We start from the raw sequence: 23,943 nt of genomic DNA, 5'->3' as shown, positions 1-23,943 counted from the left end.
ATCCATTTTTTGCATGCTTTATGTGTCCTAAGAAGTTTTTGCCTGACCCAGACCACAAATATTTTGCCTATGTTTTCTTCTAAACTGGCAGCTGAGACAGACAGGGATACAGACAGTCGTAAGAGAGAGAAATAACTACTGTCGGGGTGGGGCTGGGGTGGGGAGAGCAAAGGCTGTGGAGTGAGAGAAGGCTCCATCCTAGATTTTGGAGATCAGGGACAGCCAAGTTCATAAGGGTGTGTTGTCATCTTTCTGCAGATGAAAGTTCTGTGGGCCAGTGTTCCAGGCAGCTGTCCCAAAGCCTGGAGGTGAGAAAGGACCTGTTTGGGGAACTTAACAGTTCAAGATGGCAGGATGGAGGAGGACGAGGACGGAATGGTGGGAGTCAGGCAGAAGAAGTGAGCACAGGTGGGACCCCCAGAGCCTTTCTAGCTCCGGTGGGGATTTTGAGAAGAAGGATGGGGGAGGGTGTGGAAGGGTTCACCAGAGAAGGTCAGGCCACAGGACAGAAAATTCCCTCAAGTTTCTAAATAAAGCTCGGACTGGGAATGGGGAGGCAGGGAGGCCTGTATGGAGGCTCTGCAGGGGATGGAGGCTGGGTCTGGACCAGGGTTGATGGGAGGGCACCACAAGGTAGACCCCTTGAGTGTCCTGGTGGCAACCTTGGCTGACAAGGGAAGCCATTGGGGAGAAGCTTCAAATTGAGTGTGGGGCTCATTCAGTGGGCAGAGGGCTCCCCAGGCACCACATGTGTATTCATTTGAAGGGTGAAAAGTGTACACCTCGGACTCCCAAGCCAATGCTCCTTTCTAAGAGTGTTGCAAGACTTAGGAAAAGAAAGAAAGAAAAATAAAGATAGGGAGGGGGAGATCTAAAGGATGCCCAGTTAAATTTGAATTTCGGATAAACAGTGAACATTTGTTTGGTGTATGTCCCCCAAATTGGGCATCCTGCATTTTATCTGGCAACCTTCATTTACTACAGGACCCCTCTTCCCCCAACAATCCACTCACGATGCTTTTTTGAAAAAAAGCAGCAAAGCAACACAGAAACTGCTGGTCTGTGGCCTTTCTGACATCTACTTGTCATTCTTCACCAGATGCCTCCTCAGAGACTCTGGACCTGAACAGTGGCCCCAAACCCCACCCATTCCATCTTCCTGCTAGTCTGGAAGCCCCCGAGAGCTGAGCCCAGCCCAGTCTTGGCAAGGCCAGGACCCTGCTGAGAGTGAGGGGAGAGCACAAAGGCCCAGCAACGTCTCTCTCATCCCTGCCCCCACACCCAGTTGGGGCATTTCCAGGAAGTGGTCCCTGCCCAGAGCTTGGACCCCAAACGGGCTCAGGGCCACATGTCTGGGGCTGTTCCTGGAACTACCAGACCCATCTTGTGTCACTGTGGCCACATCCTCCCTTGGGTAGCCCTGGGCTTGGTATGATCTAACACGCCAGACCCAGGCTAAGGTAGGGATTGGTAGGGATTGGCAGGGGGTGATGGGTACCAGGCAAGGCCCTGCTTCACTGGACTATGGATGCAGCCTGGGTTACCACTCCCTGGAGCCGCCCAAGAGAGGGGCTAGAGGTTCCCACGATCACCCTCATTGGCACAAGGACCCACCAAGCCTAGGGAGCCTGGTATAAGCCAGCTGAGTCAGTGGGAATTTAAATAGATCGGAGGACTGGAGAACTGAGGGGTAGGGAGACAGGTGGCAATGACCTATGGGCTGCACCGTGTGGGAAATGTTTCTAAAATGACAAAAGGTCAGCATGCCTGGAGCAGAGGCCACTCTGGGGAAAGTGGGAGAGAAGGTGGCAAAGCCAAGGGACTGCAGGATGTTCTGAGGGAGGAGCTGGGCCTAGAGCTTAGATGGGTGGGCCTCTGAGACTGAGTTAACACTACTAATAATAATAGCAAAAATGTTAATGATAACAATAACCACTTACTGGGCACTTACCCTCTGCTAAGCATCTTTCTATGGATTATTTTATTTAAATACAAAATAGGTACTACTATTACCCCTATTTTACAGATAGGAAAACTGAAGAACAGCGAGGTGGAGTGGCTTGTCCACAGTCACACAGCTGACAAATGACAACGATGGCATTTGAGCCCAGGCAGTCTGGCTCCCAGAGCCTGCACCACTCGCCACAAGGGCAATTTACATCAAGAAATGAGCAAAGGGCAGAGGGAGACCTCCAGGGAGAAAAGGGATCCGGCTCCAATTCCCTCTCTGTGACATTCAAAGTCATTAGAATCTGTCTGATGGCCTGGAGTGGGGCCCTGGGAGCCTACCCCAGCCCACAGCTCTAGTGCCTGGTCTGCCAGAGCACAAGACTCCAAGAGCTAGAGCGGGCAGCTGCTTTGGAAAAGAGAAAAGGCTGCATAGATGGTGCTAGCATTCCTCTCGTCAGTCACTCCACAAGTGCAGTCCTGGAGGCAGGGAGGGCCTCTCCATCTGGTGTGTCATGTCCACAGACAGGCAACCACAGCATCTCCAGGCATGGTTTTGGAGTCAAGGGCTTCTGAGCATGTGCCAACAGCGCCCCCTGGTGTGCATCCTTGGAAAGGCGTTGGCTTCATGGGCAGTCCCCGGCTTGGTCAGACAGGACAGGTCAAGCGCAATGGTGATTCTCTACAACTGTGACCTGAGCATGGGATTTAGAACCCACACCCTCATGCCTGCCTACCAGAGGAAATTCATTCCTGCCCAGTCATCAAATATCAGGGTGACTGGAGCTCAGATGGAGGGGAAAGAGGTGCCCTGCTTCTACCTCCAGAAAGCTGTATTGCCCAGTCTCTGGTCTATATGGGGGTCCTATGGGGGTCTTAGGAGCCCTGGAGGAGGAGCCTCTGGGAAGGATGGGACTTCCCAATCTTTGGGAAAGGTAGGCTTGGAATTAAAGTCACCATAAGTTGGGAGCTAAAGGAAAAGAGGCCTCAGGCATAGGCTGGTGAAGTCTCAGTGAGTAGGTCTCTAAGCACTGGGCTGAGGACCCCTGGCCAGGGCTGACTCTCCCAGAGGAAGGGAGCAGGGCCCATCAGGTGTTTCCAGTGGAGGCTGGCCAATACCCAGCCCCCAAAAGACAGGTAGCGGTAATAGGGCCAGGGTGGGGATCCCCACCCCACTGTGACCTCCTCCTTCCTGGTCCCATTCATCCCGAACAAAGCTCTGGGATTAGGCAGGACCAGAGCCATCTTCCCCCATGTCACAGATGTGAAAACCAAGGGTCAATGAGAAATGACAGGCCCAAGGTCATACAGGGAGACTCAGAGCCAAGCCTTAAAATGTGATCTCCTGACTTCCAGGCCAGTGCTCTGGCCATAGGCCTGGCCAGATCAGCCCAGGCACCAGGAGAAAGTTTGCTGCCCCAGCGTGGGGTTGGACCTGCCTCAGAGCAGAATGCTAGGGGAAGCAGAGCAACACCCTGCCCCCTGGGCCTGGGGAGCTATGGAGGTGCAAAAGCACCCTGGAGGGCACAGTGGTCTCTGGTGTCCAGCAGCTGGCCTGCCATCTTCTCTGGTAGAAGCCAGGGTCTCGGGCTGCAGGCAGCCAGATAGGCTGGGGGTTCTGTACCAGGAGGCTCAGACAGTCCAGACTACTGCATCGTATGGGAGGAACTGAATGCCTCCATCTCCGCCTCCGCCTCTGCCTCTGAGCGGCACCTCTGGGAGCAGAACCACAGGAAAAGGAAGAAACCTGCAAGCAGAAGACTGGTCAGTGGGAGCATCATGGGATCAGTGGGGCACCTCCTTCGTTGGGAGGTGAGTTGGGCCTCCCTGAGGCCCAGGAGTAATTCTCAGAACCCCTTATTGTTGGAGGCCAGAAGAGTGCAGAGCACAGGAGCTGGAGGACCCAACCACCGCCTGTTGGGTGCCTTTGTGCAAATTACAAGGTGGCGCCCCTTTCTATGGGTAGATGTAGCCCCACACAAGCTTGTCAGAGGCTAGATTTCAGCCCCCAGCTCGTCCCCTTGACCTGAAGCCCTTCAGCAATAAATATACACCAGCTGTACACGCCCCTGGGGTTTCCTCCACGACACCCATAGGCCCTACCGTAGAGCGAGTTGAAGATGGTGAAGAGGAAGAGCTGGGGCAGCAGGAAGACGCCAAAGGAGAAGAAGGCCAAGGCCCAGGTGGTGCCCAGGAGCACGGTCAGGCCCAGCACGGTGACGGTGTCCCGGCAGGCCCGAGGGCCTGGCGCCTTCTCCTTTGCCCGCAGTCTGTGCAGGACCCGCAGCGCCCAGGCCAGCACCACCAGGTTGAAAAGGGACGTGAGGCCACCATAGCCCATCACCAGGACACTGTGCACCCCAGGGTTCCGCACCCAGCATCTGCAGGGGATGAGTGAAGCGCCAGGGTTGGTGTGGCTCTCAAGGCTGGTGGAGGGGAAACCGCAGTCTCCTGGGCCTCTGAACTGCCTCTTGAACCTGGTCCTATTTCCCAGCCCAGACATATTGTTTCATCATGTGATGAAGTCCACCACAACAGGACCCACCTGCTACCTTGGTCTCCTGCCCAAAGCCCTGGCACACCTCCTTTCCAGCCACACCAGTCTCTCTCACTCCTCTGTGCCTTTACCACTTGAAAACTCTTCCTCTCCTCCTGCTTCTACAGCCAGCCCAACCATCAACTGGTATGCTATGGATCATTGGTCTGGAAACTTCTTCTACCCACCACATCGTTATCACCATCTCATCATCATCTTTGTGCAATGGCCCTAGGATGCCCTCTCCACTTAGACTGGGCCACCTGCTGTTCCCTGAGCCTTGAATGAGCTGCTGCAACGAGCCTTGGTAGAGGGGCGCTCTCCATGTGTGGACTGAGGAGCAGAGGGAGCAGCGGGAAAGTTCCACCAAGGGCAGACGAAAGAGCCAGAGAGATGCCTGACAGAGGCTGCATCCCTGGTCCTGCCCTCCCTGAAGTCTTCACTCCCTTTGCTTCCCCCAGACAACTGTAAGACAGGTGCTGCCTTTTACCCAGTCAGGTCACGTGATTTCCATAAATCAGCTATTCAGTCCTCATGATGACCCTATGAGGCAGGTGCGTAATCATTCCATCCTACAGATGAAGAAACTGAGGCTCTGGTTTAGGAACTGACACTAGTAAGAGGCAAAGGTAAGACTTGAAGCCCTGTGGTCTAAGCCCAGAGCTTGCATCCCTGATTGTCACGATCACCTGCTCAGGCTCTCACTGTGGGCTCCTGCCACTTCAGACACCAGGGTCCCTGAACATTATCTTGGAGAATTAGCCAAGTGGATGAGGGTGGTGGTGGATCATTCCTTTCCACTGTCTAGCAAAGGTGGCTCTATCACACTAATCTGGTGTCCTGTCAGTGGGCATTGGAGTTATTTTCAAGGTTTTTTAGAATTGCTGTTAAAGAAGATGTGGTGTATATATACACGATGGAATATTATTCAGACATAAAAAGAAGGAAATCTTGCTATTTGCAACAACATGGCTGGGCCTTAAGGACATCATGCTAAGTGAAACAAATCAGACAAAGACAGACAAATATCGTATTATCTCACTTACATGTGGAATCTAAAATAAACAAAAAACTCACAGATACAGAGAACCAACTGGTGGTTGCCAGAGGCAGGAGGTGGGAGCAAAATGGGTGAAGCAGGTCAAAAGGTACAAACTTCCAGTTAAAAATAAATAAGTCCTGAGGATGTAATGGACAGTATGCTGACTACAGTTAATTACACTGTATTGCATATTTGAAAATTGCTAAGAAAGTAGATCTTAAAAGTTCTTATCACAAGAAAAAAAATTCTGTAACTATATAACAGATGTTAACTAGACGTACTGTGGTGATCATTTTGCAATATATACAAATATCTAATCAGTATATTGTACACTTGAAACTAATATAATGTTACATGTCAATTACACTTCAATTAAAAAAAGTTAAAAAAAATTTTAATTGTTAAAGAATACATATATACGCAGTAAGGGTTTTTTAAACGCAGGAGTATAAAAGTCACAGGATCCGGGGTAAGAAGGGGGAAGGAGCAGTGAGGAAGACTCAAGAGAAGCTGGTTCTCAGGGCAGGAGCTCTCTAACATCCCTATATTCATGTGCTTCCTGGGCTGGTGTGTCACTTCAGTTCTTTTGTCCATGTCACATACTAGATAATAAAACACCCTGTTTAATGAATCCTAAGTTACACTTCCTCTAAGAAACCACCCAACCCTCACAGTGAGAAGAATTAACCCCACCTCAGCTCCACTCCGAGCCAAGCCCCCACTTCCCAGAAGCTGGGAGGGGCGGTGGTTGGGGGCAGGACTCTGGAGCCAGCCTGCCTGTGACCCTTAACGGGCTGGGTCCCCTTGGGCAGGGTTCTTCAGCTGCCTGAGCCTCAGTTTCCCTAACTGTCCACAAGGGCTGACAATAGGACCTACTCCTGGCTGTGAGGATTAAACAGGCTGACCCACAGGCCTGCCAACAGCGTCAGCCCTCAGCAATCCTGAGCTCACGTCAGCCAGGAAAGGAAAAAAGGCCAGAGGCCAGCTGCTGGTGATGGGTCTACAGGGGTTTGTTAAGCTATGCTTGCTCTGTTGGCTGTTAGAAACGTCTCATAACAAGAAAAGGTAAATGTCCCAGGGCACAGGAAGCGGCAGCAGAGTCTGTCCCCCGACTCCCCCAGCCAGGCCCCCTACCCCCACACACTCTGAGCCCAGTCCCTGGGGTGTCCCAGTCTCTACAACACTCTCTTCGCTGATTAGGAGTGTTTGAGGGCTGGCAGTGCCATGCCAGCACAGATTGGGGGAACCAGTGCCGGAGCCTGAGCAGGCGAAGCAAGGTGGTCGTGGGGGAAGAGCCAGGGGTAGGCTGAGCTCCACTGAGGGCCTGAGAGTCCAGGGCCAGGGATGGGGGGTGATGCTGGCCTGCAGCTGTGCGTTGCCAGGAGGCCTGGCCTAGGAGGCCGTGTGTGGGCACTGGAGTCCTAGAGTTAGCCAGTGGCAGAATAGAACATGAGCCTGCCCCGTGAGAGGCCTTGGGGTTCCGGCACAAGGCTGTGGCCAAGCCCCCTGTCTAAGCAGTGGCCCCCTCCCTGCCCCACAGCCAGTGCCCTGCCTGCAGGCCACCGTCTGGAGCCCCAGGGCCCAGTGGCCCTGCTGTCAGAGCCAGGGAGCTGCCGCAGCCCTAAGCACACTCACATGGACATGTTCTGGAAGCCCGTGCTGTTTCCCTGGCTGTTGGAGAGAGGGATCACGTAAGGTCCGTAAACTGAGCTCTTGACGGCAAGAAGGAGCAGCACCAGGGAAGCTGGGACCCCTGAGGAGTGGGACAGAGGCTCAGAATCTGTCAGAAGACCCCAGAGGTGAGCTGGCTGTGAGTTCCTGGGGCTGCTAAAACAGAATTCCACTGGGCAAGTGAAGTGGCCGGAGGGAAAGAGACTGTTTCCAGCCGCTGTCACATGGTCCAGCCTCAGTGCAATCAGCCTGGTAGTCTTAGAGAAGGCTGTCTCCAAGGTGATATGAATGAGGGCTCTAAGGTGGGATGGTAGCAGCTGTAGTGATGGTCACACTGGGAGGTGGTGGCTCGGAGGTAATGGGAGAGAGGGTTTGAGAACTGGTGAGGAAATAGCTAATAAAGTGAGGGGCTAGGATGGCAATAGAGATGGCAATGATGGTGGTACCAGAGACAGTGGTGAAGGTAAGGATGAGGATGGTGGTGGTGATGGAAGTGGAGGTGATGGTGGTACTGGAGGTGGTGATGATAAAAGTATTGAAGGTGGAAGTGGTAATGAGAATAGCAGTGTAGGAAGCGGTGGTGGGAGTTGGCAGGGGTAACAGGTGGTACGGCAGTGGTCACCGTGATGAGGAGGAAGAGAAAAGGAAGGACGGAAGGGGCAGACATATGGTCTGGCTGGAAGCCTCAGGAAGCAAGAGCGGAGGGAGACTGTGCTTACCCCAGCCCACGGCACAGAGCTTGAGCACGTATCGGCGGATGTACACGTTGTAGACACGCCCAAGTAGGAGGTAGAGGTTGAAGCCTTCAATGGCCATCCAGGTGAGGCAGCTGAGCAGTGCGTAGTGCAGGATGGCGGCCAGGGCCGTGCATGCTGACCCGGGCACAGGGGGCATGGCCAGCACTGGGCTCAGCAGGAAGGCGACATTGAGGAACAGCACAGAGGCGTGCAGGTTCATGTGGATGCGTGTTATGGAGTCACTCTGCTTCCTGTGGGTGGGAGCATGGCCCTCTGTGACCTGGACATCACCAGGCAGTTCCACTCCCTGGGCTCATAGACACACAAAGACCAGGACACAGGTCGAGAGGGGCAGGGACCCAAGAGCAGCCACACAGGGAGGCTGATCTCCTGTCTCCCAGGATCTGCCCTCTGGAGAAGCCCACCAGACTCTGGGGGACTGAGCAGGAAGGAAGGAGGAGGGCTGAGCATCAGTGGGTGGGCAGGCCCAGCAGGAGAGCAGGGGAATACCTGGCATAGAAGTGCAGCAGGACAGTGAGCAGTGAGGCCACGATGGAGATGCTGCAGCCCACCAGGGAGATGTACGTGAGAGGCGCCAGCAACTCTGCAGGGACTGGGGCCGGAGAGAGTTGCTGTGGGAGGGAAGGAGGGCCAGAAGCATGGAAATACCCTCCCCAGGCTGAATTGGAGAGATCTACCAAGACCTTACCTCTAAGACCCCACCCTACAATCCTAGCTGTAGTCCTGGCTTGAAAACAGCCATAGCAGACATAGTGGCCTTTCCACCTCCCAACTCCCATCTCCCCTCCACTCCCTCACTCTCTAGGCACAGGGGTGGACCCTCCAGTTCTCCCACTACGTGCAGTCAAGTGTACCAGGCCTGGACTATCAGGCCTATCCCTCCTCCTGCCCCCAGTGACTGATTAAGGGATGGGCATGTGATGCACCCTAGGCCTGTGAGACTCAGTCCCAAGACTTCAGCTGGCAGAATTGGGAAGACAGCTCTTGGTCTACTGGCCTGACAGCTTGCAGGACATGAGCCTGGGACTACTAGCAGCCATATTATTATCCCATGGGGAGATCTAAGCTAGCACAAAGCAAGCACAATTGACAGACAGAGATAGAATGAGATAGATCCTATCCTGGTGCTACTGAGCCCCTGGATCAAGCCATGCCTGAGGACTTAACCCTAGCCTTTTCAGGAACATGAACCCATAAATTTCTTTTTTTTTTCCTTAAGCCCATCTGAGTTGGATTTTCTGTCTGTTGAATCAGCTTTTGTCTTTCTCCTCTGTCCTGGACATGGGGCTCTCTGCAGTTCTGACCACCCTCACCCAGGCTGGATGCATACATACCATGAGAACAGCAAAGTAGGTGAGGTGGTTGCAGCGGCAGAGCACCTGGGAAGGTGAGGGCTGCTCTGTGCGACAGCCCTCAGGGCTCCAGACCCCCCAGTGCTGTTTGCTGGCTCCCTCCTTCCAGAAGACACAAGTCACCATGTAGCCTTCCTAAGGGGAGATACTGGAGTTGGGTGTATCCAAGGGGTGCAGGGGAGGGCTGTGGATCAGGGTCTGGAAATTGTGGGGGCCAAAGGTGACTCAACTGTACCCTGGTCAACATTTTACCCGGCACTGGCTGGGCTTTGACATCAGACAGACCCAGATTCCAGCCCCACCTCCACCATGGACTCTGAGAGTGACCTGGGAAGTCACAGAAGTTTTCTGAGCCTCAGTTTATTCATTTGCAAAATGGGATCATTTATACCCAAGTCACAAGGATGTGGAACAATCAAAGGCAATGAGGAATCTTGAGCACCCAGCTCTGGCCTATACAGTAGGTGCTCTATAATCAACTGTCTCCTTCCCTTGCCTCCCTTTAGGGAACAGTGATGGTCCAGTCCCTTCCCAGTGGGGGAGAGAGAGAGTCATCCACAGACAACCCTGATGCCAAATCATGTGGGTGGAGAGGTGCCATGAAATACCACAGAGGAAGTGACAGAGAAGTCCTGAGACGGGAAGGGACAACTGGGGCACTGAGGCCTTAGAGGATGCATCAGATTTCAACAGAAGAGGAGCAAGGATGTACCAGGTGAAGGGAACCACAGGGATAAATTCCAGAAGAATGAAAGAAAACATGATGGGAAAATTGGGAGTGCAGATGGTCCTGATGAGGCAGACAGAAGATAGGGCCAGAGTGCAGAGGCTCTAGGCTTTTCACAAATACCATCAGGGCTTGTGCCTAGCCAGCAGCCCTTCTTCTTTCAGTATCAACATCTGCAATTTCCTGGAGGACCAACCCATCCCCCAATATCAGGTCAAATAAATCCAGCCTAGTCTCTGGGCCATGTGACCCAGGTCTGGCCAATCCACATGTCCCATGCCCCTGGGCACATTGATGGTTCAGGGATGGACACGTGACCCAGCTGGACCTTGAGGATCCATTATAGATCTTGGTTTGCACTAGTCAGAAAGAGCCTACAGAGAAGAGGAGAAGGAGTCCAGCACTTCAGCTGTTATCTTGCCAGAGTGGAGAGCCAAGGCAGGAGACCACTGTTGAGAGATAGAGACTGAGCTATATGGCATCATATCAGCCCCTGGATCCAGCCATGCCTGAAGCTAGAACAGCCCTGGATGTTTCAAGTACATGAGCCAATAAAGTCCCTTTTCTGCTTAAGCTGGCTTGAGTTGGTTTTCTACCACTTGCAATTCAAAGAATCCTGACTAATGCAGTGATTAAAAGCTTCTCTCTCTTATTTCTTTGGCAGGAATTCCCAAAGTGTGATGAATTTAAAGCAGTTTGTTTCCCAGATGGTTCCACAGGTTTGGGCCTCCTCAAACCAATGTTCAACAGGACAGCCACAAGGGGGCAGGGATGGGGTGGAAATGGGGGTGTCCCCAACATTACCAGGCTTTGGTTGTGCCAGAAGCTGATGTTCACTGGCTCACTGAGGTTGTGCACATGTCCATGGCCCAGCTGGGCCCCCAGGACATAGTTATTGAGCAGAGATGAGTTGATGTCTTTCTGGAAAGGCAGACAAAAAGGGCTGACTTGGGGGGACATGAGGAGACCTTGGATGAGGTCCAAGACCCAACCCCCTCCTCCGTGGATGAGAAAAGCAGCGTGGTTTTCATGTGTACAGCTGGGCCACTTCCCAGTCTTTACACATGCTGCCCCCCCCACCTGGAAAGCTGACTTCTCACCACCACCCCCACCTCCCATTTGTTAAATGAATTCCAGCCTCATACCCTTCACCTCACCCTACCCTAATTCACTTTCAAAACCAAAGTTAAAAGGCACCTCCTCCAGAAGTTGTATCTCTACGGTTATAACCAAACCTGAGCTAAAATTAAGTCTCTTAGCTCCTGGTCTAATGGTTGAGCTATTTCTCCAAGGGCAGGGATCTGTGACCTACTTGTCTGCCTCCCATCTGGAGATAGGCACAGACACAGTAGATTTCTTAGGTCTCATTTGCCCATTGGAATTGCGTCTCCCTATCACTCGGCTAAAACTGTGCCCCAGAGAGGGGCACTGACTGGCTGAGGTTGCACAGTAGGCTGGTCCCTGCCCAGAGGCCAGGAGGTGGCATGGATACCTGTGATGCCCCCAGGAAGGGGCCAGTGCCCACCCTGCTTTGTCCATCCTGGAAAAAGTGGGTAGTGGAGAAGTAGATGCAGATGAGACGCAGTTCCCTCTGGTGGGTCCTGCAGGCATCTCTGGTCAGCTCGGCTGGGAACTGCATGGCGTGCTGGGCTGGGGCCTGCAGACAGCCAAAGACAGGCTGGGCCTTGTGTCTGAAGACCCCATACTCACCGCAACACATTCACTGCTTCCCACTCCTAGTGAAGCCCTCCCACCCAGCCTGGCCTTGAGCATCTCCTACCTTGGAGCCTCTACCCACAGAACCCTCTCCTGCCAGGCTGCACCTCTACCCAAACTTCCCAAGGTCCCAGGCCTTCCCTCCAGGCCGTCCCCCCAGGCTGCTCCAGTCTTGAGTTTGGGTCATTTACCCCACCCAACTGGAGCTTGAGGATGGAGCACCTAAGGCCCCAGCACCCAGGCATTCAGCGGGAATCACACCAGGATCCTCAAAGGAGCCCAGATTCCCGGGCCTCTCCCACAGCAGCCTCCCCTCAGGAACCTGCAAAAGCAGAAAGAAGATGCTGCTTCTGAGGGGCTATAAGCATCGCTTTTCCGTCATTCACATGAAGAATATCAGCTCCATATTACAGAGGAGGCAATTCACAGCTATTAGAGCAGAGCCTGGATTGGCGGGGAGGAGGGTGATGGACCCTGGGGAAGGTCCAGACCTTAAACCCGTGGAGGATTTCTGGGGTGGAGGCACTGGCCACCCCCCATCCCCAGCCACCTCTGACCTGGGGGACCCGCCCCAGAGCAGCACTGCTCAGTCCCATCCCCAGCCACCTCTGACCTGGGGGACCCGCCCCAGAGCAGCACTGCTCAGTGAGAGGCCAGTGAAATCGCAGCCCAGCTTGAAGGCCAGTGTCTGGATGGTGTTCGTCTGCAAAGTGAGGTTGTGGCCCCTGAAGCTGGCGTTGAGCAGCCTACACTCCAGGCCGTGGATGAGCCTGAAGGCAAGAGAAATGACCAGAGCCCTGATTGAGGATGGAGGTGAGAGGGGCTCTCCACAGCCTCCCCTATCCCATACCCTAATCTCCAGACATTTGCACACACAGTATTCCTGACACTCTTACCTCCCCACCCCACCCATCCCCTTCTCCCAATTAACTCTCATTTGGGTACCAGTTTGTCAACGCCTCCTCCGGGAAGCCTTCCCTGGCTGCTTCTGGCTGACTAAAGTGCCCTACGGTCCCCGTGCTTCCCTGGTTAGCCATCAGCATTGGCCTCTCACCCAGAACTGCTTGGCCTTTGGGTCATAGACCTTGGAGAGCCCAACCTGAGTCTCAGAGACACTTCTTAGAAAAATGCATGGAGACCCACGATTCTGTACCTGGTTTCATGGCATCCATGGTTAAGGGCCCCAACCAGACACTAAACTTGATGAGGATAGAAGTGTGTCTATCATGCATCTCCAGAGCCTAGTGCCGGGCACACACTAGGTACTCAATAAATGCATGCTGAATAGATGAATTTACAGTCTACACTGGACCAACCCCGGATCATTGATTCAAGGTGCAAGCTGAGGGTGGAGGCACAGCTGACTCTGGGAGGATGAGGAGGGACACCCAACTCACTCAGCAAAAGAAGTCAAGCTCCGGCTCCTGGTCACCATCTCCATTCTCTTCATCCAGAGCAGGGTTTCTTCAGACGCCTCTGTGGGAAGAGTCAGACCACCGCCTCAGCCTCTGTCCGCAGCTGCCCCCAGCCCATGGCCTCTGGGCCTTCCGCCCCAGCCTGCTGCTGCCCCAGGAGACCTAAGTGCCCCCTTCCAATCTCTCTTGCTTTCAGGCCTCCCCCTTCACATCACAGCCAGAGGCCTGGGCTAGGATTGCCCTCACAGCTCAGCACAGCCCTCTTACCCACTGTCCTGCTCTGAGAAGTCACGAGGCACAGGCAGAGGAAAAGGACCCCATGGTGATCCATGTCCTGTGCTCTGTCTCCTCCAAGAACCAGCTCCCGCCCTGGAAAAGGTGCATCCCGTCGGCATCGTGGTAAAAGAGCGGCCTCTAACTCTGGGTGTCTGACATATCCCAAGATCAGGACGTGCAGTATTATATTTGATCCTCAATACTCCTGCATTTCACAGATGAGGAAACTGAGGCTCAGAGAACAAGGGGTCTTGGTTTGCTTGAGGCTGCCTGAAGCCAGGTCTCTGTGACTCCAGAATCCTTGACCATTTGGTAATGCCTGCCATTTGCAGCTCTGCCTGAGACACTTCCCCCTCCCCAAAAGTGGTCTCTCTAGGGGCCTCCCCAGGGCTCTGACCTCACCCCGAGGAAAACTGGGAGACGCTTGTCATTAATCCTGTCCAGCCCTGTCATTCATCCACCACGTGACTTCAGGCAAGAATCTGTCCCACTCTGTTCTCATTTTCTGTGGTTTTATTTTATTATTATTTTTGTGGGGGGAGGGCAGTAATTAGGTTTATTTATTTATTTTTTAATGGTGGTACCGGGGATTGAGCTTTGCCACTTGAGCTATACCCTCCCTCCATTTTCCTTGATTTTAAAATGAACTAATAAACTTCTGCTTAAATATAGCAAATGTATGTCTGCCTCCCAAAATGCCACTAAAATGAGTGTGAATGAATAAAACACACAAAGTCACAAAAGAGAAAGAAGACAACAGCAGATGAGAGATGCCAGCAAAACTTTGGAGGCTACAAAGCAGGTGGCCACCTCGTTAAAAAAAAAAAAAATTAGCAGATCATAAAACATTGAGCCCAAGTGCCTGCAGTGGGCAGAGGTGTGGGGTTGGGGTCGGGGGCATTGGGAGGCAGGAAGAAGCCCGCTAGGTCAAACCTGCCGACCATAGAAGCACCTGAGAACTGGAGGCATCGGGAACTTCTGAAGGTGAGATGAAGGGTGAGGCTAAAAACAAGGGGTTGTTGGCTGTGAGTCTTTAAATGACCAGCTGGGTTCCTGGATCTCCTCTGCCCCCCAGGGCATCCAGGAGCCTTCCGCACTACCCTTCCATCCCCAACCCCACCTTAACACAAAGTTCATCCCTTCCCTGGAGACAGTGCACCACAGAGAATCTGAGGCAAAGGGTGGGGTGCCTTTCTAGTGCAGGAAAATTAAGCCACATCCCCTCTCCATTTCCTCCTTCAACCAGCTTCCAGAAGACTGCAGCAGCCAGGTAATGATACTCCAAGGCAGGAGAAAATCCTTTTCTGAAGAACTGACCATTCCAAGAAACAGCCCGAAACTGGAAACAATCCCACTGTGCCTTCAGTGGGTGAGTGGTTAAATAAACTCGGGTGCACCCATAACATGAAATACAACTCAGCAAGTAAAAAAATACATTGTTACATACAACTTGAATGGGTCTCAAGGGAATCATGCTAAGGGGGAGAAAGAAAGTGACAATGTCTTTCGCATCAAAATGTTGCATACTATATGATTTCATTTATATGATGTTCTTGAAACAACAAAATTATAGAGATGGAGAACAGATTAGCGGTTGCCAATGGTGAGGAGGGCGGTGTGTCTGTAAAGAGGCAGCACTAGGGAGCCTTGTGGTGATGGGACAGTTTTGTATCTTGATTATGGTGGTGATTATAAGAATCTACGCTTGTAAAATTGCATAGAACTAAACATACAGACACACATAAATAAGTGCATAAAAACTGGTGAAATCTGATAAACAACACATTCATACTGTATAGCACAGGGAACTATATTCAATATCTTGTAGTAACTTACACTAAAAAAGAATATGAAAATGAATATATGTATGTTCGTGTATGACTGAAGCATTGTGCTGCACCCCAGAAATTGACACAACATTGTAAACTGACTGTACTTCAAATATATATATATACACACAACAAACAAACAAACATTTATTAGTAAGAAGGCAAAAAAAAATGATGAAATCTGAATAAAGGCAGTGAGTTGTACCAGTTTCCTGGTTTTGATATTGTGCTTTAGATATGCAAGAGGTTACCATTGGAGAAAACTGGGTGAAAGGTAGACAAAACCTTTTTTGCGTATTTTTTTTTTGCAGCCTCCTGAGAATTTATCATTTTTTTCAAAATCAAAAGTTAAAAAATTACAGTACAATGGATTGCCATTTCACTAAGAAAAATTATGATGAAGATAGCCACATAGAAGAGGAACACAGCATATAGAGTGGAAAGAGCACATTGAAAATAATATGTATAATATAATCATATTTATGGAAAATTATCTTTATATGCATATTCAAGCCTATGAGGATACATAGGAGAATGGTCACCAAAATGTTCATAATGTTATGGGAAGGGTAATTTTCTTTTTTTATGTTTCCTGTATTGTTTGAATCTTCTACAACAAAATATGTATTACCTTCACAACAGAAAAGCAAAATTTTTAATGCTTAGGGTTTTTGTAATAATACTCCAAATGACTATTAATCATTATAGAAAAAAATAATAGTGACATATTGCTTACAAAAAACAAAAAGAATGTTGCAAAGTAATGTAACCCGATCCTTGTAAAAACTGTATTTTTTATGTATGCAAAATCTGGAAGATGCACATCAAGGTCATTTCTGGGGGAAGGGGAGGGTGAGATTCTGGGCCAATTTGTGTTGTTTGTCTATGTTTATGAAGTTACCCCATATGTTATAAACATACATTTCTCAATTTTTATTTACTCTTCAGATGGTTTAGAAATTGAAATCTTTCCTGGGATTTCAAAACGTAGAATAGATAAACAAGATTATACTGTACAGCACAGGGGAAATATATACAACATCTTGTGGTAGCTTACAGCGAGAAAAAAAATGTGACAATGAATATATGTATGTTCGTGTATAATTGAAAAATTGTGCTCTACACTGGAATTTGACACAACATTGTAAAATGACTATAACTCAATAAAAACGTGTTTAAAAAATAAATATAAATAATAAATAATAAATAATAAATTGAAATCTTTCAAGTACAAACAGTAAATACATAAAAAAAGGTATAAAATGCAAAGTATTCCTGCCTCTTGTGTCGCACAACCACTGGGTTCCCAGTTAGTCACTCCCAGGGAACCACTGCTGTTAGCGTTTTGTGTGTCTTTCCCGGTTCCTTCACACAAATACAAGCAAATATGATTTCCTCCATGTTATAAATAAAAAAAAGCAGTACACTCTATATACTGTTTTGCCCTTAGCTTTTTTCACCTGAAAACGCATCTTGGAGAGCCTCCAGTTTTTCTTTTACAACTGCACAGTCTGATGTAGGGAGAAACCACAATTTCTTTAACCAGTTCCCTGTTAATAGCCATTTGTGCTGGTTCCAGTCTTTTGCTCTTACAAACTGTACAGCTGTGCTGGTATTTGCATCAATTCCCCACATGTGCAGGTTCATCATCTGCCCATTTTTATATTGGGTTAGACTTTTCCTTACCAACTTGTAGAAACCCTTTACATAATAGGAAAATTAGCTCTTTGTCTGTCATATGAGTTGCAAATATCTTTCCTAGTTTGTCATTTGCCTTTTGACATTATAGCTGGTCTTTTTTGCCATGTAGGTCTTTTTTAAATAAAAAAATTCTTACGTGATGAAAATTACCAGTGTTTTCTCTAGGGGCTTCTGGATTTTGAGTTGTAGCTAGAAAGACTCTCCCCATTCCAACATTACACAGAAATTCTCCTAAGTTTCTTGTAGAACTTTTAAGGTTTCGTTTTTTCACGTTGGAATCTACAGTCCATTTGCATTGATCCTGGAGCGTGAAATATGGAGTCAGTTTTTTTCTCCTGGTGGTCATCCATTTACGTTAACACTATTTATTAATATGAGCGCTTATTTTAAAAGAGAATGACCAAAACTAAAGCAAACCTCCCACCCCCACCCCCACCCCCAAAACAAACAAACAAACAAACAAAAAGAGAATGAAGGCTTTGGAGTCGTGGAATGCTGAGTTCTTATTTCTTTGGCTATTAAGTTATTTATCTGGCTGTGTTACATTGGTCAATTCGCTTACCCTCTTAGAACCTCAGACCAAGGGAAAAGATTTGGGAAGACAAAGGAAGCCACTCAATGAAACTGTTTGGAATGTTTCAGGTGAGAAAATTGAGAAGCTGACAGTGCGGAAAATGTCCACCCCCTTCACGGTACGAATGGAGAAACTGAGGCCCAGACAGTGGTGTGGATTTGACTGCCCGGGTCTGGACGGGAAGGCTGGGTCCCCAGGCCCTTGGCCATGCTGCTCCCAGGCAGACTCAGAGGGGAGAGGGGCTTAACCTCACCACCCAGCTGGAGAAATTAAGGGCAAAGCAGAAGTGACACCTCCCCCAAGCACCCCAAATAGAAGCTGTGGTTTCCAGCCACTTTCTCAGGAGCAAACCACAATCTTCACTTCTGCCTACAACCCCCTACATCCTCCTCTCCATCTTTTCAAAGAGACCACCACTCCCCATTACTCTGCACTCTCGACTATCTCATTCTTTCTGCAATCCGTTATTTGGGGCCCTCTGGGAAACAGGAATCCCTTACCTGACTCCCAAGATGGTTCCAGCTGACCGTGGGGAAACTGAATACCGCACAAGGTTGTCTGGGGTTCTTCAGGAGGCCAGTGGTCAGGCTGAGACGCAAACTCACCTCAAGCGCTCTCCCGTGGTGCACTGCAGCCTCCTGAAGATGGCTGGGTGGCTAAGTTGCTGTATGGATGAACAAAACCCTATTTAGGCCAATAGAGGGTGAGCAGACATATGGAGCACAGAACAGAGCCTTTGGAAGATGTAAATTTGATAACCAGCTTCAATACTCAGTGCACAAGCTGTGACATTAGGCAAGGAACTTGACCTTCCTGCACTTCAGTTTTTCTCATCTGTAAAATGAGATCTATTTCCCAGGGAGAGAGATTCAAACAAGCATTCTCATGATCCACATTCCTAGGAATCTAAGGTTCTCACCCCAGGTTCCCAGCCAGAAATACATTGACTAGGAGACCTAGGAATGCCTGCCTTCCTCTCCCGGGCCGGCTGTGAATTCTGGCAGCCCACCCTCTCCCCCACAGCACCAGGGCCTGCTAAGCCTGTGGGCTCCTGGATAGAGCCCCACCTGCCCCTCAACAGCTGCTCCTGCCAACCACAGGCTAGAGTCCCCACCTCTGGCCTCACCCTGGCCTGGATGAAAAGAGAAGCTGTGGTCTCTGCAGGGAAGTCCTGACAGGAGCTACTATCACAGGCAGGGAAAAGGGGGCCACCATCAATACCCAACAGAGAGTCTGTGACCCAGCCAGATCTAGAGCCACTGCCCTGAGACACACTGTCCCCAGGCTCCAGTCCAGGTCACTCAGAGGAACTGCAGCTACTCCGATTTGCCAAGCACGAACTCTGGGCCAGGCCCTCACCCCTACCACCTGAGGTGGAGGTTGCTGGACTAGCCCCATTTCACAGATGAGGAAATGAAGTCCAGAAAAGCAAAGTCCAGTAACTTGCCCTAGGCCACCTAGAGAGGAGTGAAGATTTGAACCCTATGCCTAACCACCCCTTAATTTAAATTGCCTTTTTTCAAAAACATCAATCTCTCCATTCTCAAGGTTTGGAGCTGCCACCAGGGGCCCAGGAACTGGTGAAGGGAAAAAACCTACCTTGCTGCTCCAGGGATGTCACTAGTTCCGGGGATAAGGACAGAACCTCTGGGGAGTGGGGCAGGGAGAGGCCCAGAGCGGCTGATCTGTGCCGTGCTGCTGTCTGGCTGCCTTCCCGCCGCCTTCTGCAGGAAGAAGGGGAAGTCGAGAACCTCTGGGCTGCCAGCGCCTGTTTGCTCTCCTCACCCTACGCCCCGCACCCCACACTCTGACTTCACTTCTCCTCTCACTGGCAGAAGCCTTTTTGCTTCTTTTGAGGTGCTGGCCATGCCCAGCTCATCCCTTGACCTCAAACCTCCAGGGTCTGTAGCATTTCCTGGGGCAGCTACACATTTGCAGAGGTGCTGGGCGTCGGTGGGAGAGGGAGAGCAGGGGAGAGGGAGGAGGGCAGGCCAACACAGCACCCAGCAGGGTTCAAGACCCACCTCAGCTCTGCGCCCTTGGGCAAGAGATGTCACCTCTTAGACTCAATTTCCCCACCTGTATGTAGGAAAGGGAGAATGATCCCTGCCTGACCTGATGATCAATGAGATGGTTAATGGCGAAGATCTCAGGCCAGGGCTGGGTCAAGCTGCCTGGGTTGAAATACCAGGCCCAGCACTTCCTGGCTGGGTAATTTGGGCAAGTGACTGAAATTCTCTGAACCTCAGTTTCCCCTCTGTAAAATGGAGATAATGACAGTACCACCTCGTGAGGTGGTGGTGGGGCTCATAAAAGGTGATGCTGCAGTCACCGGAAATGCTCCATAAAGCCCTCATTTCACAGATGGTGGGGGGAGGGGGGTCCAGAGTTCCAGGGAGGATAAAGGGCTTGGCCCAGAGTTACCCAGCACAGAGCCCTCTGGAGAAAGGCCTCACTGGCAGCAGAACTCAGAAAACATGACCAAAACTATGAGAAGGCTGGCCAGCTTCTCTTTGAGCCCGAGGTCTGGACAAGCCTGTCCTACACCAGTCACTTCCTCTGCAGAACCCTCAGGGACAGGGGGAAGTGTCTGTGTGTGGGTGGGGAGACAGGGCACTATCTCTTGCCTGGGCCCCATCCAGAATCCCTGGGAAAATTCTGACTCAGGAATGTGCTTGCCTACCCCCAAGAGTGAGACGGGGGTGCAGCAACAGGGAGAAACCAGGGAGGTCCCAACATGGTCTCCCTCCTCTCTGCCCCGACACTGGGGCCCTTGCAGCATCCACCCAAGCCCAGCCCACAAGTAGTTCAGGTGGCCTCTGTGAAAGGAAGGAGGGGAGCTGCTCCTTGCAGGGCAGAGAGATTTCGGGAAAGCACAAGTCCACACATGCAGGCTCCCCACCCCAGCTGCAGGGACACCTTAGCACCTGTGTCCTGACTCCTTGGCCACATTCCCGGGTGACTTGGGCAAACTGTTGCCCTCCTCTGAACTTCGGTTTTCTGCAACCATGACCCAGCCCTTGACCTTCAGGCCCTTCCTTTCTGAGGTCTCCTGACCACCTCTAGGGTTGCAACACGAGTAGCTGCTTCCAGGACCCAGGAGGAGGCCCTACTCACCCCAAATCCCTCTGTTTTCCATCCTGGAGCTGTAATAGCCTCACTGTGCCCCACCTCATTTGGGGGTACTGTTACATAGCCCTGCACTGCAGATCCTGGAACTCACTGCCAAGACACTCCCCAGCTCAAAAGCCAGCAGTGGCTCCCCACTGCCTTCATGGTCTAGTCCCATCCAATTTCTACTTCCACCCAGTTCGGGAAGTGCCTGCCATAACCATACCCATCTCCCTGCTCTCTTCCTGCTGTTACATGTACATACCTGGGTGGTGCTCCAGCTCTTCTCCATCACTCAGGGCCCAGCTCAAGTCCTGTCTCCTCTGGGAAGGCTTCTCTGCCTCCAATTCCCCGATAAAACATTCCACATGCTTCCACGTTAGGAGGCATGCTAGGCCCTTGCTCAGTCGCCCAGGCACGGAGGAGGCAAGCCACCCTGGGAGAACCACACCCCAGTCCTAGTGAAGAGCCTCTCCACGTGGGGCATGGTTCCCCTGGCGATCAGCCCAAGGGCAGTAAGTGGCATCCCCAACAGGGCATCAGATAAACTGAGTCACACCAGGAAAAGTTCATTTCCTTTTCAATCTTTCTCAATCCTGGTGGCATCTAGAAGAAGCATCCGTTTAGAGCTAAATTGTGTCTAATCCATTTCTACCACTGCCTTCTATCCTTTTGATTTTCATTCTTCAACTTTTTATTAGACATAGAAAACAAGATATTTGATTCTTTTTTTTTTAAGATATCTGATTCTTAATGATTTTTATTGTGGCAAAATATACATGAAATCTACAATTTTAGCCATTCTTAAGTGTAAAGTTCAGTGACTTAAGTACATTCACATTGCTGTGCAGCCATGACCACCACCCATTTCCAGAACTTTTCCATCTCCCCAAACTGAAACTCTGTATCCATTAAACAGTAACTCCCCATTCCCTACTCCCTGCAGCCCCTGGTAACCACCAGGGCTTGTGACTGGCTTATTTCATTCAACATGATTTATGGTTAAATCCATGTTGTAGAGTATATTAGAATTCCCTTCCTTTTTAAGGCTGAATAATATTGCTTTGAAAGTATAGACCACATTTTGTTTATCCATTCATCCACCAACAGACAATTGGGTTGCTTCTACCTTTGGATATTATGAATAATGCTGCTATGAACATGGGTATGCAAATTGTATCCCTTTTTAACAAAGAGAAAGTTTCTAGCTAGATTGATGATGTTTATTTGCATGACATTTATTTTTATGATTTTCTTCTATTTATGGCAACTGACAACAGATTTCCTATTTAGCCTGAAATACATATATGTCCTAAAAAAGTGAAATAATTTAAAGAAAAATGCTAAGTAAATAATGGCACAAGTGCTATGTGTTGATGGCAAAGAGTGGTGGCAGAGAGACAGGACAGAGAACAACTGAAGTGCGAGATATAGGAACACAGCCTCAGTCAGAAACTCTACTGTGCTAAGCTGGATAAAGAAACCGCTCGGAGGCCACTGACAGCTCATACCAGATTAGCAGGGCATCTAGAAAGCTGGCTGGAGGTGTGATTTTAAGAACAGAAGTGAGAATAATAAGATTGAAAGTCAGACCTGGGCTCTCAGACCTCTTAGCTGTGTGACCTGAGCCTCTCACTTGTCTTCTGATTGTTACTTTTCTCACTGTGAGATGGTGGTGGCACCATCCAGCTCAAAAGATGGCTATAAAACTGAGTTAATTCATGTGAACTGGCAAGCTTATGGTCAGCACACGTCTTGGTTCCATGAGCAGGCAGCTTTCCTACCCCGCTTCTTACAAGAGCCACCTCTAAGACAGTATTTTCGCTGCTTCTCTTCAGAGGGAGGGCCCAACTGTGATGACATGATGGGAGCTTAGGTTCACCATCAACTCAGCCTCCTCCACTTTCTCTATCCATATCGCCACCTCCAGAACTCTGGGAAAGAACTCTCGGCTCTTGGTCCATGGTTGTCCTTACTGCCTGTGAAACTTTGGGTAAGTCTGAGCCAAGAGCCTCCCTGAGCATTTCCCCAGATTTAAAATGGGGATATTCCAGTCCTCTGAATGCTCAATATCTGCATCTCACAGGTCCAAAGTACACAGGAAGCAAAGGCCAGCCACTGCAACATTTATAGATTAGTTCCCTCTCAGACACCACATATTCCCACCAAAATCTGTCTCTAGCTGATTGTCAGTGGCTATCAACATTACCTATGCAAATACAATGCAAATGGTGATAAGCGAAACTGCAAATCTCGCAAAAAGTGTGGGATTTCATGAAGTTGACAGAAGTGATGCTATGAAAATGGAGCAGACACTGACCACAGAGGAAGAGAACTTCTGTAAGAGAAGTGACCAGGAAATTTCAGAGAGAATTATTTGACTATCAAAGGATTCAGAGTGAGCCTTGAGTGTGAAACCCTCAAATATTTTTGCCAAAATGATCCTCTTGCTGCAAAGAGCCAATTCTTTGTTCATTCTAATGTGTACATGGCTGCAATCATAACCTAAACACAGGCATATCTCAGAGATATTTCCGGTTTGGTTCCAAGCCACCGCAGTAAATCAAATATCGCAATAAAGTGAGACACATGAATTTGTTGGCTTTTCAGTGCATGTAAAAGTTATGTTTAAACTATATGGCAGTCTAGTAAGTGCTCAATAGTATTATGTCTAAAAAATGTACTTATCTTTATTTTAAAAATCTTTATTGAACAAAAATGCTAACCATCATCTGAGCCTTCAGCGAGTTGTAATCTTTTTGCTGGTAGAAGGTTTGAAATATATTGAGGATTATCAAAATGTGACCCAGAGACAGGAAGTAAGCAAAATACTGTTGGTGCTAAGAAACTCGCTCTAGACAGGGTTGCTGCAAACCTTCAATTTGTAAAAAACCAAAAAACCAAAACCCCTCAACATCTTATGAAGGAGAACAAAGAGACAGGTCTCAACTGTTAATCATGGGTTCAAACTAACTTATCTTGATCATTTTTAGTTTCTTTTTCCACGTAGTCTCAATACTCAAGGTTCCCTCCACTATCTCTGTTAATTCTTGGTCCTCTTTTTAGATGGTTTCATCTTAGCGGCCTTCCAGGTGACAGGATGTGGTAAGAAGAGGGCCTCCTGGCACCCACCTCCCCCTCGCTCCAAAACCGCAGACACCCACTCCCAAGAGAGGAAGCCCCAAAGTGGCAAGTCATTTGGAAGGGCACATGAATGTAATTGCCCACGACCATCGCGCCAGCCGCAGCCCCTCGGGGGCAGGAAGCACCCTAGCACATCCGGGAAAA

At 49.9% G+C, this 23,943-nt stretch overlaps 1 protein-coding gene across 1 annotated transcript; it reads right to left on the bottom strand.

The window, feature by feature from the left end:
• Positions 1-1,980: 1,980 nt before the first annotated feature.
• ADGRG5 (adhesion G protein-coupled receptor G5) lies at positions 1,981-21,054 on the bottom strand. The gene is made up of 14 exons (XM_015248130.3): positions 20,921-21,054; positions 19,144-19,268; positions 18,045-18,208; positions 13,432-13,533; positions 13,147-13,225; positions 12,363-12,519; positions 11,526-11,690; positions 10,838-10,954; positions 9,289-9,441; positions 8,444-8,565; positions 7,916-8,184; positions 7,161-7,278; positions 4,051-4,328; positions 1,981-3,694 (listed from the first exon to the last, which is right to left on the bottom strand). Exons 4-14 carry the CDS (start codon positions 13,493-13,495, stop codon positions 3,594-3,596), a joined length of 1,623 nt encoding a protein of 540 aa, XP_015103616.2. The 5' UTR covers positions 13,496-13,533; positions 18,045-18,208; positions 19,144-19,268; positions 20,921-21,054; the 3' UTR covers positions 1,981-3,593.
• Between the last annotated feature and the right edge of the window lie 2,889 nt (positions 21,055-23,943).

The sequence above is a fragment of the Vicugna pacos genome, chromosome 9, assembly GCF_048564905.1.
Source record: "Vicugna pacos chromosome 9, VicPac4, whole genome shotgun sequence".
Classification (NCBI taxonomy): Eukaryota; Metazoa; Chordata; class Mammalia; order Artiodactyla; family Camelidae; genus Vicugna; species Vicugna pacos.
This window is presented reverse-complemented; position numbering and strand designations above follow the sequence as displayed.